Source organism: Oncorhynchus keta, chromosome 14 (assembly GCF_023373465.1).
Source record: "Oncorhynchus keta strain PuntledgeMale-10-30-2019 chromosome 14, Oket_V2, whole genome shotgun sequence".
Lineage (NCBI taxonomy): Eukaryota > Metazoa > Chordata > Actinopteri > Salmoniformes > Salmonidae > Oncorhynchus > Oncorhynchus keta.
In genome coordinates this window covers 38,297,168-38,317,157 of record NC_068434.1, presented here as the reverse complement: position 1 = coordinate 38,317,157, position 19,990 = coordinate 38,297,168, and the positions used below count along the sequence as shown (strand labels likewise).

Sequence of the window (19,990 nt, the reverse complement as noted above, 5' to 3'; positions counted from 1 at the left end):
ACCGTTCAAAAGATCTGACCAATATTAACCAGCGCATTGTTTTTGTCTTCCTGTTGAGGATTGGGTTGCCGCATTTTACATTCCTAAACCATGTCGTGGGCCGTTCTGAATCTTTTCGCGGGCCTTTAACCATTTTGTTTTACACTTTGTTCAGCCATGTATTTTTTTTACCTCATTAGCTAGTTGTCTTACACAAACGTTACGCTCTTGAAGAGACAGTGTACATTTTTCAATGTAATGCATGTTAGTAGGAAAATAGTGCTTTAACATAATGTCAAAACCTAATTAATATTCCACAAATGACTTTTTATTTTATTTCAATGACTGTTTTGTATCAACATTTTTGCTTTTTATAATTAACAAATGTATTTACAGGGTTCTATATTCATTTCTAGGGGACAATATGTGCTTCAGAAGTAGCGAGAATTCATATAGGCTACAGTGCCTTCAAGAAGTATTCATACCCCTTATTTTTTCATGTTACAGCCTAAATTCTAAATGGATTAAATTGTTGCTGGTTTCTCACCCATCTACACACAATACCACATACCGAAAAAGTGAAAACATTTTCCAGTCCCTGCCGCTGAATGTATCCCCATAGCATGGTGTTGCCACCACCATGCTTCACGGTCGGGATGGTGTTAGACAGGTGATGAGTTGTGCTTAATTTTCTTTAGACATAGCGCTTTGCATTCAGACCAAATAATCTGAAAATAATAACCTTATATTTTGTCTTTCACATACCTTTTGGCAAATTCCAAGCATGCTGTTGTGCATTTTTCTCAGGATTGGCTTCTGTCAGGCCACTATCCCAAAAGCCCAGATTGGTGTAGTGCTGTAGAGAGGAACTCTGTAGTTCTGTCAGATTGGTCATTGGGTTCTTGGTCACCTCCCTGACCAAAGTCCTTGCCTGGTTGATGAGTTTGTTCTGACAGCCAGCTCTAGGCAAAGTCTGGGTGGTTCCATATTTTTCCTAATGATGGAATAGTCCGTGTGCGCATTTAGATTTTCTGACATGATCAGGACACGCAGGCTGAAATATGAACCAACTATATTGGGGTACTGCAGTGCCAAGTCTAGGACCATAAGGTTTCTTAACAGCTTATACCCCAAGCCATAAAACTGCTGAACAGCTAACGAAATGGCTACCCGGACTATTTGCATTGTACCCCCACACACACACACACACTTTTGTTTTACGCTGCTGCTACTTGCTGTTTATTATCTATTATCACTTTACTCCTACCCACATGTACATATTTCCTCGACTAGTCTGTACCCCCGCATATTGACTTGGTACCGGTACCCCCTGTATATAGCCTAGTTATTTTATTGTTGCTTTTTTATTTAATGATTTAAAAAAATAAAATTAAAAAATTAAAAAAATTACTTTAGTTTATTTATTGAATCTTTTTTCTTTAAATCTTAATTTTCTTAACTGCATTGTTGGTTAAGGGCTTGTAAGTAAGCATTTCATGGTATTCGGAATTTGTTAATTTTGGAGTATTGGCTAGACCAGGGCACTGCCAGGGCTCAGTACCAAAGACAATCTTATATTTTTAGTTTTTCTGCCATGCATAATATGCAGTGGGCTATGTATTGAATAACGACACAATCCAACAAAAATGTATTCTGTTTGTTGGCGATGGGAGGGCTTAGGCTCAAATATAGGCCTATGCATGAGCGCTAATATGTTTCACGTGCAACATTTGAAATGCTTTGACTTAATCATCACCTTAGAAAGCGCTGTCCATTTCATTGTTTGGCTTTGAAACAACATCCAGTTTCAACCCATTGTTGAACTTCTTTCTTTAAATTGATCGTCACAGTGAGGTCAAAAAGTGTAGCCTAACTGTGAGTTTTAAAAGCATGATACTGTTTTCCTGATGTGATTTTCAATTGTATTTGTATTGATGTCAGTGGTTAGAGAGGAATTAATCGAGCCCTGAGTACCAGGCCATTAACAACCTGGTGGTGGTTAGGGTACTCCTAATACATGTCCTGAGGGTGTAAGAGATTATCGTGACTCAATGGTCATGTGGAATTTGACTGCATGCATGACTGCCCGAGGTATGAATACTTTCTGAGGGCTCTAATCGATAAAAGAAATCGACAAAGTTAAACACCAGTGCAATGCAATTTTAATTTAGAGCCCTGGTTACAACTGTAGGTTATATTATAGGCCAACACATGTTGTATAAATACATTGACCCTACATTGCCTCGTAGAGCCAGAACAAAACAAGTCAAGATCGACTAAGTTTCACAGGGAACTTAATGGTGTTCCCTGTGACATTCAATATAGGCTACTACTGCAAATCTCATCACTTAGGTCCCACTGCGAGCCCACCTCTCTCCCAACGCCACAGATCTACGACAGCTTCAGTTGCCTATTCGTATAGGGCAGCCAAACTGGGAGGAAAAACTCCACAATCGTGTGTGTGTGTGTGTGTGTGTGTGTGTGTGTGTGTGTGTGTGTGTGTGTGTGTGTGTGTGTGTGTGTGTGTGTGTGTGTGTGTGTGTGTGTGTGTGTGTGTGTGTGTGTGTGTGTGTGTGTGTGTGTGTTGGGCTGGCTGATGATTCATTGGACAGTAGCTGAACATTAATGTGATGTCACTAAGTCATGCACTGTTGCCTTGCTAAATAAGTGACAGTTGTGCAGTGCTAGTAAAAAGTCGCCAGAGATTAATGTCAAATGCAGCATTAGCTACAGCAGTGATAGTCTGTCAGTGTGATGAGTGGCACATTAAGGCCCATTTGTTATGGGATAACTACTGAAAATTGCAGTAGGTGGGGGTGGTGCTGGCAATGTGTAAGGCCTAGGTTTCACTTTCAGTTAAATGCTCATGTTTAACTTGTGAGCATCTTACCAATCTTTTTCATAGAGACTAGTCTAGCCTAGGGAACAGTTCCTGTTCACTGAGCTCCTTCCTCCAATGTGTGCTGTCTGACAGGTCTTCTTTTTTAAGACGACTATTTTCTTCTGATCCTATGGATCCTCATCAAAGGATGTCCTTCCCTTCCCCATATTCAATATCATGTTCTCTCTGTTGGAGACACTGTGGGGCGAGCAGCATAGCAGTGGGGATTAAAACGCCCGTTCTAACTGCTCAAATCACTGGCGTCGGCAAACAATTCAAGACTAATTCATTCTCATAATGAGCTAATGTCTATCCAGTCTGTGGAATGGAGAGATGGTCAACTGAGCTGAGTGTGTAAGAGAGCTGAGTTGGGGGAGAGGAGGGGTGGAGTATCATGTCATTCTTGCTCCTCTTTGTGTGAGAAATGTACATGGATAGTCTACAATCCTGGCTGATTGTGAGGAGGGGTTTCTTTACCCGAAGACTTGGCCTTATAACGTTAACGTCATTGTCCAAACGTTGGTCTGATTGAGCATTGAATTCTGTGGCCAGACTTGTCGTAATATTTAACGTTGTTGAAATGTTAGTCTGATTTAAGAGAACTACCATTGGAGCTGATTTGGCTTTAGAGGGCTGTCAGGAGAAAGCTGCAAATGTATTCTGTCTCCATCCGCTGCACTGGATCAATCTGATACTTGCACCTCCCCTGGCCTTTAGAAGCCTCAGCCTCTCTCTGACATGGCCCTTTTGGAACTCTGAAGGATGAGAAAATGTGTTTGTTTTTTTTGCCTGCTGTTGTATTATGGATTTGATGTGATGTTTGCAGTGGGGCGGGGTCTGGAAAAGCCCATCTCTTGTGATCTGTCTATGCACACTGTGCAGCAGTCCAAGCTGGGTGGAGAAAGTCTGCAGGGGTTGTAATGTTATTGCGTTAAGGTAATCAAGTTACATGGAGAGGCAGAGGTATGGATGTGAATACCAAATTAAACCCTATTTCCTATATAGTGCACTACTTTTGACCAGTAGCCATGGGCTCTGGTCGAAAGTAGTGCACTACATAGGGAATAGGGTGCCATTTGGGACACACACATGGTGTTGAATCGTGACAGCACATCAGCTTTCTCCTGCTGCTGCAGCTGATGGGGAACGGGGTACAGTGCCAAACCTTGCCGTGTCCTGAGGGGAGGAGTAGTGCACACACAGACAATTAGGGAACATGCAACCTCAGTCAGGAGCCCAGCTCAGTCAGGTCTGCAACAAGGCACTGCACAGCTCTTTATTTTCTGTCACACCTCAGGCGTCCGCATGCTTCCCAGCTGAAACAGTTCAGTATATATAGAGTTCCTGCCTATATTATGACACTGTCATTTTTTTTGGGGGGGGGGGGGTTTTCAGCTGTTCGGGGCCCCCCCTTTTAATTTTTTTCCCCCAAGCGACGGTCTTTTAAGGGAGTATGCGAGCACAGCCAAGTTCGGCTAGACGCCAGCCTAACTGAAGCATACTGACGCCTTGATTCACTCATTGGTGCAGAATGCAGCCTGGCAAATGAGCACAGGTTACTTCATCTTATTCCGTTTATAATGCACAACTTTGGACCAGAACGCTATGGGCCCTGGTAAAAAGTAGTGAGGTGTGTGTGTGTGTGTGTGTGTGTGTGTGTGTGTGTGTGTGTGTGTAGGGTGCGATTTGGGCCGCTGAAGACACTGCCAGGGCTCAGTCTCTTCGATTTAAAGAGATGCGACCCAAAACATAATAATATGTCAAGATGGATACCACCACTAGGTTATGGCGCTAAAGTACATTACCTTAAGCGGTTTACCATGGTCTCCCTCATAACTCCAGTCCTTTCTCTTTTTCCCTCAGGCTAATTTTGGCCGCGAACAGAGATGAGTTCTACAACAGGCCAACCAAAGCTGCAGACTTTTGGGCGAGCAACAGCGAAATCCTCAGTGGTAAGTATCTGCACTTGACGTTGAAGTGGCAGAACCACACTGTGGGGCGACAGAGAGAATTTAGTCTTTCTCTGAGAGCCTTTTATTTCACCACAACCCATTTCATTTCAACTCGGTTAGAATGCATTCATGAGCCAGATATTGGTTTCCATGTCAAGAGACAAATAAAATGTGATTTGATCTCCTAGGTCTAAACATTCTCTCCCAGACTCATGGATAGAAAGTTTGGAGTGTAGCATAAGGTAACCAGTCCATCCAGTATGCAAAATAATACAGTCTACACTTAACGGTGATTCATATAATTTGTTTAATTTTGGAGTATTGGCTAGACCAATTATGTACCAAAGACAATCTTATATTTTTGGTTTTTCTGCCATGCATAATATGCAGTGGGCTATGTATTGTATAACGGCACAATGTAAAAAAAAAAAAAAAAGTATTCTGTTTTTTGGGGGTGGGAGGACTTAGGCTCATATATAGGCCTATGTATGAGTGCTAATATGCTTATGGGTGTTTCACGTGCAGCATTTTAAATGCTTTGACTTAATCATCACCTTAGAAAGCGCTGTCCATTTCATTGTTTGGCTTTGAAACAACATCCAGTTTCAACCCATTGTTGAACTTCTTTCTTTAAATTGATCGTCACAGTGAGGTCAAAAAGTGTAGCCTAACTGTGAGTTTTAAAAGCATGATACTGTTTTGCTGATGTGATTTTCAATTGTATTTGTATTGATGTCAGAGTGGTTAGAGGAACAATAGAGCCCTGAGTACCAGGCCATTAACAACCTGGTGGTGGTTAGGGTACTACCAATACATGTCCAGAGGGCGTAAGAGATTACCGTGACTCAATGGTCATGTGGAATTTGACTGCGGTCATGACTGCCAATGTGACGGGAATACTTTTTGAGAGGAATTTAATGCACTGATTGTCCCAGTCATTCAATTTTTTTCATTATTAAAAGCATAGAGCATTGACTGAGAAAAACAAAATGCATCTCTGAGTATTCAGGCTGTTTAAAAAGTGAACCGGGTGTAAGGCTAAGAAGTGGGATTACAATAAGCGTCCTGTCATAGAGCATTTCTTCTCCTCTGTTTCTGAGTGATTCCTTTCATTTCCTCTCCCTCCCCCAGCAGACTAGGAAGTTGTTTTGTTCAACACAACAGCCTTTTTATAGTATTTCTGAGTCAACTATTTATACAATTGTTTTCCTGTTACACAGGCTTGAGTAGCAGCCATTCAACTGACGGCTGATTCTATGTGGTGTGGCAGAAATGAATGAGTGTGGCCAGTGAGGCTCTTATCTGGTGTGTGGGTGGAGGGATGGTGGTTGGCCTCTGGTTGAAGGTGATGGATCATGTTGATGTGTGGACTCACTCAAACAAACATCAACAAGTCAATCTCGGCCTGATCTTACAGCTAAACAATGTGTTGATGTTTTATTGCCCATTTATTCATCTATGCCTCACGGGGAGAGCAGAGCTGAGGACTTTTGAAACCTTTTTCAAGGACAGCACACGCATAGTAGCACTGACTGTCTTCATGTTTGTCGGCTCTACCATCATCCTGGGAGAGTAAGCTCTGGGATTCCAGCAGCTCCATCTCTACCGGTCCCTATTGGGTTCAGGCCTTGGCTGGGTTTCTCTGCAGCAAAGTACCTCTCCTCTGTTCCCTGGCTGTCTCAGTGTGCCTGTATTAATGAGGTGGAAGTGTAGACTTACCATCTTGCCTCTGCACATGCTTCCCGTAGTTACCCCCCTCATAGAAACACACACAGCCTATCTCGGTGTTTAAGTCACAGTTTAGGTCTAGATGAACCGCCTGTATCGCATGGCCCTTTGCCTCCAGAAGTTTATTCAAGTTTTCGTACAGTATAAGTATTAATAACTTGGTATTCATTCTTCAGTGGGTTCATTTCTTCCAAGTGCAAAATGGTAAGCGACTAGCAAGTCACACTGGTTGTAATAAAATGATCTATATATCTCTTAACGCTCCACTGCTAGTCGTATTCCCTATGAGTCGTGTAAGGGCATCGCTTCACTCCGCGTCCAGACAAACAGAATGTATGAGTAGAATTAATCTATTCAGCGTTTTCAGAGTTCCGTGCTCTACATGGTAATGAGGCTCCCATGATGATGAATGCAAGGCAGAGAGGCCTGTCTGTTTCTCAGAAAACCACTGCTCAGCCTTAACTGCATAAAGTACAGAATTGCCTCTTCCTTGAATGTTTTGGTTTTTATGCACTTCTTCAGGATTTTTTTCCTGTAACTCACAAAGGAGTAAAACTAGGCAGTCAGCGATGGCTTGGAGCAGGATGAAACATTTGTACTTTGTGCTTCTTCTAGAATTAATAGATTTATTATAAGCAAACTCTTGTTTTGAGTGACTGGCAGCATTATTTTCAGCAATACATGATTGCCATTGTTGATTCACAGTGGAGAAAAGAAAAAAAAAAAATATATATATATACACACACTAAACAAAAATATAAAGGCAACATGTAAAGTATTGGTCCCATATTTCATGCGCTGAAATAAAAGATCCCAGAAATGTTCCATTCGCACAAATCTTATTTCTCTCTATTTTTTTGCACACATTTGTTTACATCCCTGTTAGTGAGCATTTCTCCTTTGCCAAGGTAATCCATCCACCTGACAGGTGTGGCATATCAAGAAGCTGATTAAACCGCATGATTATTACACAGGTGCACCTTCTGTCTGTAATAAAAGCTCTTTTGAGAAACATTATTTTGATTGGCTGGCTTACCAGTGGGTGGGCCTATGCCCTGCCCAGTCATATGAAATCCATAGATTAGGGCCTAATAAATGTTTCAATTGACTGATTTCCTTATATGAATCGTAACTCAGTAAAACAGTTGAAATTATTGCATGTTGCGTTTTATTTTTGTTCAGTATAGCATCAATCTCACTGGTCCGTTAGGCCTATAACTGTTGTTCTATTTTCAGACAGAGGTGTTACAATGGGAATAAAATTCATGTATGTGTTTTGTGACGGACATGGAGTGTGATGTGATTGTGTGTTGTCAGGGCTGGACCTGGAGGAGGGGAAGGAAGGAGGATCATGGCTGGGGATTAACAAGAGGGGCAAGCTGGCCGCACTGACCAATTACCTGGAGGGAAGGCCCAATCCAGACGCACAAGGAAGAGGTGAGGACCAACTTGGAAGAGAATATACCCACTGAGCAGCCCGATATGTACATTTTTAAGAGGCAGTGTATTCAGAAAGTGTTAAGACCACTTCCCTTCTTCCCTATTTTGTTACCTTACTGCATTATTCTAAAATTAATACAATTTATTATTTTCCTCACCGATCTACACACAATACCTCATAACGACAAAGTATAAACATGTTTTTTGAAATTTTTGCAAATGTATTAAATAAACAGATACCTTATTTATATAAGTATTCAGACTCTTTGCTATGAGACTTTTAAATTGAGCTCCGCTGCATCCGGTTTCCATCGATCATCCTTGAGATGTTTTGCAACTTGATTGGAGTTCAGCTGTGGTAAATTAAATTGATTGGACATGATTTGGAAAGGCACACACCTGTCTATATAAGGTCCTGCAGTTGACAATGAATTTCAGAGCAAAAACCAAGCCATGTGGCCTAAGGAATTGTCTGTAGATTGTGTTGAGGGAAGGGTACCAAAAAATGTCCGCAGTATTGAAGGTCTCCAAGAACAGTGGCCTCCATCATTCTTAAATGGAAGAAGTTTGGAACCACCAAGACTCTTCCTAGAGCTGGCCGCCCGGGCAAACTGAGCAATCTGGGGAGGAGGGCCTTGGTCAGGGAGGTGATCCCGATGGTCACTCTGACAGAGCTCCAGAGTTCCTCTGTGGAGATGGGAGAACCTTCCAGAAGGGCAACCAGTTTCTGAATGTCCTTGAGTGGCCCAGCCAGAGCCTGGACTTGAACCCAATCAAACATATCTCTGGAGAGACCTGAAAATAGCTGTGCGGTGATGCTCCCCATCCAACCTGACAGAGCTCAAGAGGATCTACAGAGAAGAGTGGGAGAAACTCCCCAAATACAGGTGTGCTAAGCTTGTAGTGTCATACCCAAGAAGACTTGAGGCTGTAATCGCTGCCAAAGGTGCTTCAACAAAGTACTGAGTAAAGGGTCTGAATACTTATGTAAATGTGATATTTCATTTTTAAAATTTGTAATACATTTGAGAAAATATCTAAACCTGTTTTTGCTTAGTCATTATGGGGTATTGTGTGTAGATTGAAAGAAAAAAAGCAATTTAATTCGTTTTAGAATAAGACTAACGTGGAAAACTTCAAGGGGTCTGAATACTCTCTGAATGCACTGTAGTGTTAATATTTAATTCCTCAAAGCTTTGTTCCTAGGAAGCTGCAGCTAACATGGAGCTGGAATGGTCAAATGGATGGAAATGAACTGCTTTTTGAAGGATTCATTCACTAGCAATAGCACCACAATAATTGAATAGTAGTGTCAGCCAGCCTCCCTCGCCTCCTCTGTTTGCACGCTACAGTAGCTCTCCACTGTCGCTCTGTGTCAGAGCTGTCTACTGCCGATGCTCAGCCCCACAAGGGAAACACCTCCTTGTGTAATAGCAGTTTTCAAATTGTTTTATTTTCTTCAAGGCCACATTTGTCTTTTTCCTGACACACTTCATTGTTGTAGTGCAGATACCCCATCTTGGGTAGTAGTAGCCTGTCCTCCTAACAGCTAACTCACAGTGCTACGTAACATGGAAACGAAGGTCTTGGACTGAGTGACATATGTTACATATTTTATCTCAAATGTCCTCCACGTAACTGCATCACAATTTGCTCAATTTATTTTTATTTAACCAGGTTAGTCTTGTTTTCAAAAGAGACCTGGACAAATAAGCGGTGTTGTGTCGATCATATTGGATAGTATAACTAAATGTGTCTGTGGTTCCAAAACCAAATAGCCAGCTAACTGATGAATCTACTTCTGCTATGTCCAGGGGCCTGCCTAACTGCTCTGTAACCTCTCTGTGCATTTAGTGTGAATGTAAGAATAATGTTGGTTCCGTGTGTTGTAGGGTTCCTGGTGTCCAATTTCCTGGCAGATCAGAGCCAGGACAGCTACTCCTACCTGAAGAGGGTGTCATCTGAGGGACATCTCTACAATGGCTTCAACCTCCTCACCGCTGAGTTCAAGTGAGTCAAGGGATGTGGGCAGACGGATCAGGAGAGGTGGCCAGGGTTTGATGGAGCTCTGAGCAAAACAAAAGACCATGGGATGGGTTGATTTAATATTTTTGGTGAGGTTTGGACTTGCTACTCAATACACACCTTCTGCATTGTTTTTATCTTGTAAAGTGTGCTTGCTGAAAAAAAAGCACGACTTTATAAACTGTTCAGTTATTATTATTCCGCTGGTACCCTTAGCGCCAAAACCGTTAAACCATTGGTCAGTATGCTTGAAAAAAAAAACACTTTCTGATACTACTGATACTTTTCACACTACAACCATATTTGCATCAATCCCAATTAATTTCATTGGCCGTAGACTTGAATGGGAAAACTATGCAGTGAACTAGTCTTCAACTGTTTAAGCGAGAAACGCTATGCAAACTGTGGAACTCGAAGGCCAGTCTGGAATAGGTTGCTTGTATACAGCTTTTTGATACCATGTATACTTGTTGAACTATAACTGTCTTAAATGTGCATAAAAGCACCATAGGCTTGAATGGATTGGCAACTTCTCTTGAACCATGAAAGCTACAAACACCAAACCAACTTTGACATGAACAGACTGACACAACATAGATTGCTTGTCAAAAGATTGTTGATGGTATTTCCGGCAACGGCGACGCTCTAACATGACTCGTCTGCTTAGTGTCATCGAACTTTATACATTTGACACTTTTTAGGTATCTTGACGGTTTACCCGTTTGTTGAAAATGTAATACGTCTCTTTTATCGCCAAAACAAAAGATGCCCAAGCTTGAGCAGATGAGGCGTGGAAATGTGCCCCCCACCCCTTCGGCCTCGGAGGATGCTAGCTCGGGCGAAACACCATGATGATTCAGAATGGTGATGGACAAGGGTATAACAAAAATTGTAGAGACACTTTCTGAACGCATAATCAAAATGTATTTGCTGTTTAATCAACTCCATGAAGACCAGAAAGTCACAAAGAGACGACTGACAAAGCTGACAAAAAAGACCACGCTTCAATTCTGGACGTCCGCGAGTACGTGGATCAAAAGCACAAGAAGGTGGAAGACGGCATTTCGAAACTTGAGGAGAAATTAGATTCTCAAAAATGTCCAAAGGTGCTCAAATTTTAGGTTGCAAGGTTTCCCGAAGGCTGTGGAGGGAAGAAATGCCATCTCTTTTCTACAGGAATGGATTCCCAAAATCCTGGATCTACCCCCTTCTCTGCTGCCTGAGCAAAGGGAGAGCTCAAGAATGGAGGTGCTGTCATCAGGATGATGGTGATTTTTATTTTTATTTTTACTAATTGCCCCTTTTCCTATTTCATATTTGAGGGATGAGGGTCATCGTCTGGTAAAGGTTATTATTTATTCATCATAGCTTGATGTCGTTTTTCCTGGGGTGCTTGGGTGCGCTTTTGCTGCTACGCGACACAGGTTTCGGGGCACCTTGGAGAATGGCGATTGGTTGACATTTGAGTGTACTGGTAGGCGCGGCTGAGGGTGAACATGAACGCATCCTCCGTTTTTTTATTTTCAGAGACCTGCTCAAATGGGGCTAAATAGTCCTGTCTTTTTTTATTGCCGATGTTTGTCGCTTTGATTGACATTTTATTTTGTCTCAACTGACAATTTTCATGTTACGGGGATCCATGCGCTATACGTATCATTTAGATTGAACCTAATTTGGGTGATGCTATGCACAGCAGGTTTTAAAGACTAGCGTCGAATGGGTATGGGGTTTTTAACTTTCAGTTCGGGAGGAGGTTGCGTTGGTGGTTTAGAGTTTGCCAAAAGGCACCTAAAGGACTCTGACGTTGAGAAACAAGATTCTCTGGTCTGATGAAATCAATAATTAACTCTTTGGCCTGAATGCCAAGCGCCATGTCTTAAGGAAACCTGGCACCATCCCTATGGTGAGTCATGGTGGTGGCAGCAGCATCATGCTGTGGGGATTTTCTTTCAGCAGCAGGGACTGGGAGACTAGTCAGGATCGAGGGAAAGATGAATGGCGCAAAGTACAGAGATCCTTGAAGAAGACATGCTCCACAGCGCTCAGGACCTCAGCCTAAGGTGAAGGTTCACCTTCCAACAGGACAACGACCCTAAGCACACAGCCAAGACAACACAGGAGTGGTTTCGGGTAAGTCTCTGAATGTCCTTGAGTGGCCCAGCCTGAGTCCGAACTTGAACCTTATCGAACATCTCTGGAGAGAACTGAAAATAGCTGTGCGGAGATGCTCCCCCATCCAACATGACAGAGCTTAAGAGGATCTGCAGAGAAAAATGGGACAAACTCCCCAAATATAGGGGTGCCAAGCTTGTAGCGTCATACCCAAGAAGACTTGAGGCTGTAATCACTGCGAAAGGTGCTTCAATACAGTACTGAGTAAAGGGTCTGAATTCTTATGTAAATGTGTATTTCAGGTTTTTATTTTTAATACATTTGCAAAAATTACCAGTCTTTGCTTTTTCATTATGGAGTTGTGTGTGAGGGGGGGGGGGAAACAACAATCAATGTTAGAATAAGGCTGTCATGTAACAAAATGTGGAAAAAGTCAAGGGGTCTGAATACTTTCCTGAATGCACTGTATCAGGCTCAAGTAGATTCGTTGGAGAACAAATGTGAGATCTGGAAAATGAACAAAGTAACAGCTGACGACTCAACTCTACAAAAACTAGACTCAAAGCGATTGGAATATAACAACCTGGCAACCTATAAAGCAGAAAACACATTTAGGAGAACAAAACAAACCTACTATATGAACATAGTGATAAATAAGGAAAGTTGCTTGCTTGGCAGATAAGGCGAGAGGAAGCTAGTAGAGTTATTAGCTCTATTAAGATGTCCAATAACAGTTGTTCAGGGTCCTGAGGCAATTCATCTACTCTTTAGAGAGTTTAATGAAACGCTGTCCAAGTCTGAAAGGGATACCCTTGCCACAAAACAGAGTTTTTGAACAAACTCAATTGACAAGCTTTAACTGATGAGGATCGAAAGGGTTTTGGAGAAAGAGATTACAGCTGAAGAAATTAGCGAATCCATTTTCAACACCGCTGGGAGAAAATCACCAGGGTTAGACGGATTCCCTGTTGAAATCTATAGAACATTTTTATCCAAACAAATTCATGCTCTTTGCAATATATTTATTCATGCCATAGAGACAGATAAGCTCCCAGATACACTTGAACAAGCACTGACCGATATCTTTATTGAACACTGCATATAAAATTGTTGCTAAACTCATAGCTCTTAGACTAGATAAAGTTCTTCCTGACTTGGTTGAGAAGGACCAAACCGGCTTAGTAAGAAACCGCTCTTCTCCTGATTTTAATATCAGAAGATGATTTAACATGATGCATTATGTATAGAATGGCCAGGTATCTGTAGTGGTGGTTTAATAAGTTGTGGAAAAAGCTTTAGACCCCATAGAATGGAACTACTTGTTTAAAGTTTTAGAGGATGAATATTGGATCTAAATATCTCGGCCTGATTTGGATTACTGTACAAATGTACGGTATCTCAGATCCTGACTAATGGAAATGTATATGGGACCTTTTCAGGATATAAAATAAACCTATCAAATAGTATAATCATGCCTTTTAACCGAACTGCTATGCAGAACCTGATTTTTAGACCAGACGTTTTCTTGGAGATGCCAGAAAATGACACATCTGGGATTGCAAATTCCTTCTCAAATGAATAAGACCTATCAACTGAACTATATTCCACTTCTCAAAAAGGTTGGGAAAGAGTTGGATAGATGGCTGGATTTACCAATTGCTCTTATTGTGTAATTATTCTACATTTTTATAACCTTGGCCTTTCCTATTACCAATTTTCTTTTTTCTTCAAACAATTTAATAGTTGACCAACTGGCTCCAGGTCATCTACAAGTCCATGCTAGGTAAAGCTCCGCCTTATCTCAGTTCACTGGTCACGATGGCAACACCCACCCGTAGCACGCATTCCAGAAGGTGTATCTCACTGATCATCCCTAAAGCCAACACCTCATTTGGCCGCCCTTCCTTCCAGTTCTCTGCTGCCTTTGACTGGAACGAGTTGCAAAAATAGCTGAAGTTGGAGACTTATCCCTCACCAACTTCAAACATCTGCTATCTGAGCAGCTAACCGATCGCTGCAGCTGTACACAGTCTATCGGTAAATAGCCCACCCAATTTACCTACCTCATCCCCATACTGTTTATATTTATTTACTTTTCTGCTCTTTTGCACACCAGTATCTCTACCTGTACATAACCATCTGATCATTTATCACTCCAGTGTTAATCTGCAAAATTTTAATTATTCGCCTACCTCCTCATGCCGTTTGCACACAATGTATATAGACTTTCTTTTTTTTCTACTGTGTTATTGACTTGTTAATTGTTTACTCCATGTGTAACTCTGTTGTCTGTTCACACTGCTATGCTCTATCTTGGCCAGGTTGCAGTTGTAAATTAGAACCTGTTCTCAACTAGCCTACCTGGTTAAATAAAGCTGAAATAAAAATAAAAAATAAAAATAGGAATGTCTCTTCATTTCAGTCGAAAGGAAGACCTCCCAGAGTGAAACTCAAAACTTTTTATTTAATCTATAATCCGGAGGAGTGCTTACTCTGACTTCCAGTTGTTTCTGTTCAAGTCTGTGTGGGTATGGCAAGATACAACAAGTTCACCCTCTTGGAGACAGATAGAGGAAGTGGTGTCTTTCCCCTGTCTCATTGGCATCTATAACTTATATGAGCCCACCTAAAGCTTTGATGGGTCTCACAAATGACTTTAATTAAAAACACTAAATATATTGAAGTCTGTAAACAGAAGGGCGTATGTATATCTATATATACACTGCTCAAAAAAATAAAGGAACGCTTAAACAACACAATGTAACTCCAAGTCAATCGCACTTCTGTGAAATCAAACTGTCCACTTAGGACGTAACACTGATTGACAATAAATTTCACATGCTGTTGTGCAAATGGAATAGACAACAGTTGGAAATTATAGGCAATTAGCAAGACACCCCCAATAAAGGAGTGGTTCTGCAGGTGTTAACCACAGACCACTTCTCAGTTCCTATTCTTCCTGGCTGATGTTTTGGTCACTTTTGAATGCTGGCGGTGCTTTCACTCTAGTGGTAGCATGAGACGGAGTCCACAACCCACACAAGTGGCTCAGGTAGTGCAGCTCATCCAGGATGGAGCATCAATGCGAGCTGTGGCAAGAAGGTTTGCTGTGTCTGTCAGCGTAGTGTCCAGAGCATGGAGGTGCCACCAGGAGACAGGCCAGTACATCAGAAGACGTGGAGGAGGCCGTAGGAGGGCAACAACCCAGCAGCAGGACTGCTACCTCTGCCTTAGTGCAAGGAGGTGCAGGAGGAGCACTGCCAGAGCCCTGCAAAATGACCTCCAGCAGGCCACAAATGTGAATGTGTCTGCTCAAACGGTCAGAAATAAACTCCATGAGGGTGGTATGAGGGCCCGACGTCCACAGGTGGGGGATGTGCTTACAGCCCAGCACCGTGCAGGACGTTTGGCATTTGCCAGAGAACACCAAGATTGGCTAATTCGCCACTGGCGCCCTGTGCTCTTCACAGATGAAAGCATGTTCACACTGAGCACATGTGACAGAGTCTGGAGACGCCGTGGAGAAAGTTCTGCTGCCTGCAACATCCTCCAGCATGACCGGTTTGGCGGTGGGTCAGTCATGGTGTGGGGTGGCATTTCTTTGGGGGGCCGCACAGCCCTCCATGTGCTCGCCAGAGGTAGCCTGACTGCTATTAGGTACCGGGATGAGATCCTCAGACCCCTTGTGAGACCATATGCTGGTGCGGTTGGCCCTGTGTTCCTCCTAATGCAAGACAATGCTAGACCTCACGTGGCTGGAGTGTGTCAGCAGTTCCTGCAAGAGGAAGGCATTGATGCTATGGACTGGCCCGCCCGTTCCCCAGACCTGAATCCAATTGAGCACATCTGGGACATCATGTCTCGCTCCATCCACCAACGCCACGTTGCACCACAGACTGTCCATGAGTTGGCAGATGCTTTAGTCCAGGTCTGGAAGGAGATCCCTCAGGAGACCATCCGCCACCTCATCAGGAGCATGCCCAGGTGTTGTAGGGAGGTCATACAGGCACGTGGAGACCACGCACACTACTGAGCCTCATTTTGACTTGTTTTAAGGACATTACATCAAAGCGGGATCAGTATGTAGTGTGGTTTTCCACTTTAATTTTGAGTGTCACTCCAAATCCAGACCTCCATGGGTTGATAAATTTGATTTCATTGATAATTTTTGCGTGATTTTTGTTGTCCGCACATTCAACTATGTAAAGAAAAAAGTATTTAATAATATTTCATTCATTCAGATCTAGGATGTTATTTTAGTGTTCCCTTTGTTTTTGAGCAGTGTATATATAACAAACACCTTTCTATAATAATTATCCCCATCTTACACAAAGCCCTCATAGTATTACAATTTCTTGGTTAAACAAAGGAATAAAAACATTTGGTCATCTGTATAGAGAAGGTGAACTATTATCCTTCCAACAACTGGCATCTCACTTGTAGTTAGTGCATTCGCAAAGTATTGAGAACCCTTGACTTTTTTCAAGTTTTGTTACATTACAGCCTTACACTAAAATGGTTTAAATCGTTTTTTTTGCTAATTTACACAATACGCAATAATGATCGAGTAAAAGACAGGTTTGGACATTTTTTCACATTTTAAATAAACTGAAATCAATTTTACATAAGTCCTTCAGGCCCTTTTACGCAGTACTTTGTAGAAGCACCTTTGGCATGAAGCCTCATGTCTTCTTGGGTATGACACTACAGTCTTGGCACACCTGTGTTTGGGGAGTTTCTCCCATTCCTCTGCAGATCCTGTCTGTCAGGTTGGATGGGGAATTTCACTGCACAGCTATTTTCAGGTCTCTCCAGAGATGTTTGATCGGGTTCAAGTCCGGGCTCTGGCTTGTTCCCTCAACGACACTCAGACTTGTCCCGAAGCCACTCCTGCACTGTCTTGGCTGTGTGCTTCGGGTCATTGTCCTGTTGGAAGGTGAACCTTCGCTCCAGTCTGAGGTCCTGAGAGCTCTGGAGCAGGTTTTCATCAAGGATCTCTCTGTACTTTGCTCCTTTCAACTTTCCCTCGATCCTGACTAGTCTCCTAGTCCATGCCGCTGAAAAACATCCCCACAGCATGATGCTGCCACCACCATGCTTCACCATAGGGATGGTGCCATGTTTCCTCAATCTTGGTTTCATCAGACCAGAGAATCTTGTTTCTCATGGTCAGAGTCCTTTAGTTACAAGCGGGCTGTCATGTGCCTTTTACTGAGGAGTGGCTTCCGTCTGGCCTGATTGGTGGAGTGCTGCAGAGATGGTTGTCCTTCTGCAAGGTTCTCCCATCTCCACAGAGGAACTGTAGAGCTCTGTCAGAGTGACCATCGGGTTCAGGTTCACCTTCCTGACCAAGGCCCTTCTCCCCCAATTGCTCAGTTTGGTTGGGAGGCCAGCTCTAAGAAGAGCCTTGGTGGTTCCAAACTTCTTCCATTTAAGGATGATGGAGGCCACTGAGTTCTTGGACCTTCAATACTGCAGTAATTTGTTGGTATCCTTCCCCATAATCTGTGCCTCGACACAATCCGGCCTTACAGCTCTACGGATAATTCCTTCGACCTCATGGCTTGGTTTTTGCTCTGACATGCACTGTCAACTGTGGTACTAATATAGACAGATGTGTGCCTTTCCAAATCATGTCCAATCAATTGAATTTACCATAGCTGGACTTCAATCAAGTTGCAAAACAAACAAAAAAATATGAGTAAGAGTAAGAAATAAAAGTAACAAGTAGTTAAAGAGCAGCAGTAAAATAACAATCACGAGCCTATATACAGGGGGCACCGGTAAGTCAAGGTAATTGAGGAAATATGTGCATATGGGTAGAGTTATTAAAGTGACTATGCATAGATAATAACAGAGTAACAGCAGCGTAAAAGGGGGCGGGCACTGCAAATAGTCTGGGTAGACATATGATTAGATGTTCAGGAGTCTTTTGGCTTGGGGGAAGAAGCTGTTTAGCAGCGACCGCTTGCCGTGCGGTAGCAGAGAGAACAGTGACTCGGGTGGCTGGAGTCTTTGACAATTTTTAGGGCCTTCCTCTGACACCACCTGGTATTGAGGTCCTGGATGGCCGGAAGCTTGGCCCCAGTGAGGTACTGGGCCATACACACTACCCTCTGTAGTGCCTTGCGGTCAGAGGCTGAGCAATTGCCATACCAGGCAGTAATGCAACCAGTCAGGATGCTCTTGATGGTGCAGCTGTTGAACCTTTCTGAGGATCTGGGGACCCATGCCAAATCTTCTCAGTCTCCCCCATTCCCTTTTACAACTTCTATCATTACTTCTGCTGTTACTACCACTTCAACTTCTTTAATTACCATCTTCTAGTTTTTATAGAGTTCTGGCAGACAATGCTGTCTCAACTCTTTCATTTCCTAAGGTACATTCAAGACATGCCCACCAGGTTGCAAATCAACCCCTAGTCCAAGGCACATGTAGTTCTCAGAGGATTATCTACCAAGCCTTTAAGGTTTAGCTATTTCTATATTGCATATTCCTTTTCAGACCCCAGGGCTATGGGTCGATTTGACCTTGGGCATAAGTGTCTGTTACCATGTGTTCTCTCTGTTCCCATCTCTTGTTGGACTGGCTGATGATGAATCAGGGATGATGGTGCCTTCTCTCCAGGGTCCATCAGAGGCATGAGCTACAGCCACCTGTTCTCTCTCTTTCTCTCTGTCCCTGTCTCTCTCCAAACACAAAAGAAACCTTGAATTGAAGAAACCGTCATAAGAATTCTGAGAACACCTGTAAATTTTTTTTCTCCCTTTACCAGTCAGGCTTGTGAGGGCATGTCAAAAGCTCTACGAATGATTTGACAAAGGGAACCCAGACAATATATAATGTAGGGAACTTTTTTCCCCTCTTTCTGTTTTCTCTTACACTCTGCAGCAGACAGTGTCATTTAATTTGATGGCCTTGCGATGTGGACTGGAGAGCAAAAATTAAAGTGCATCCCTCTGAAACTAAGACCGCTGTCATGAAGGGGGCTCGATAGACATGCCATCGGCATGGCAACAGGGTTTCAGGTCTCATTTAGGAAGTCAGGCGGTTCATGAACAACTTTTCCCACTTCCTGCCAGGGGAAACAGGGTTTTCCCTGTGGATCGAGGGGTCCTGATCAATATATCCTGCTGATGTGGCCTAGAGCAGGAACGGCACAGTGTGTGAGCAGATCTCTTGTTTTAATCCTCCTCCTCTTCCGTTGTTTCCAGGTACTGTTCTTTCTCCCCACCTACAAGCTTCTCTCCCCTCTCTCTACATTGTGTGTATTATAGCAGGTAGAGATCTCCGTGGGTTGTGTTCTGTTGTGTGTTAACAGCAGAGCCTTTCAGGAATGCGAATGGCCTCATTAAGACCTGGAATTATGTACGTGTTGTATGGCTCCTGCTGCTGCCACCCCTGCGGCAAGAGACTTAACGAAAGGAGACCTCACTGCCACCAGAAATGTGTGTACACGTACACATACACACACATACATACACACACACACACCGTGAGATGTCAGCTGAGAGAGAGCAACAAGTAATATGTGTTTCTTTGATGTATGCTCTGGCCTGGCCAATCATCTGGTTCTGAAATCACTCCATCCCTCTCTGTCTGCCTGGACCCATGGGGCTCCATGTCGACTCACTACAAGATGTATGGATGCTGACAGATAGGACCCTGCGGTACGCAACGGCATAATAAAAACAGACATTGGATGGCAGCTGCTGTGACTGTAATGTATTTGGTTGTAGACCTTATTTTTTTATAAACAGGCTCATTATAGAGCTATTAGTTTTCCCTCTCTGCACAGTGAAACAACAGTCTTGCGTGTTCGTTAGAGATAACCCAGAGGAAATGCTGTCTGCGGCTGCTCTGTTTCCGAATC

At 42.9% G+C, this 19,990-nt stretch overlaps 1 protein-coding gene across 5 annotated transcripts in view; it reads left to right on the top strand.

Moving 5' to 3' along the window:
• LOC118393377 (transport and Golgi organization 2 homolog) overlaps positions 1-19,990 on the top strand; it is a 55,847-nt gene that overhangs the window by 9,992 nt on the left and 25,865 nt on the right. For all 5 annotated transcript variants that reach the window (XM_035786005.2, XM_052461720.1, XM_035786003.2 and 2 more), the window contains 3 exons: positions 4,724-4,812; positions 7,858-7,977; positions 9,873-9,990. In XM_035786005.2, the coding sequence (XP_035641898.1) occupies positions 4,724-4,812; positions 7,858-7,977; positions 9,873-9,990 (327 nt within the window). The remainder of the gene's footprint in view (positions 1-4,723; positions 4,813-7,857; positions 7,978-9,872; positions 9,991-19,990) is intronic.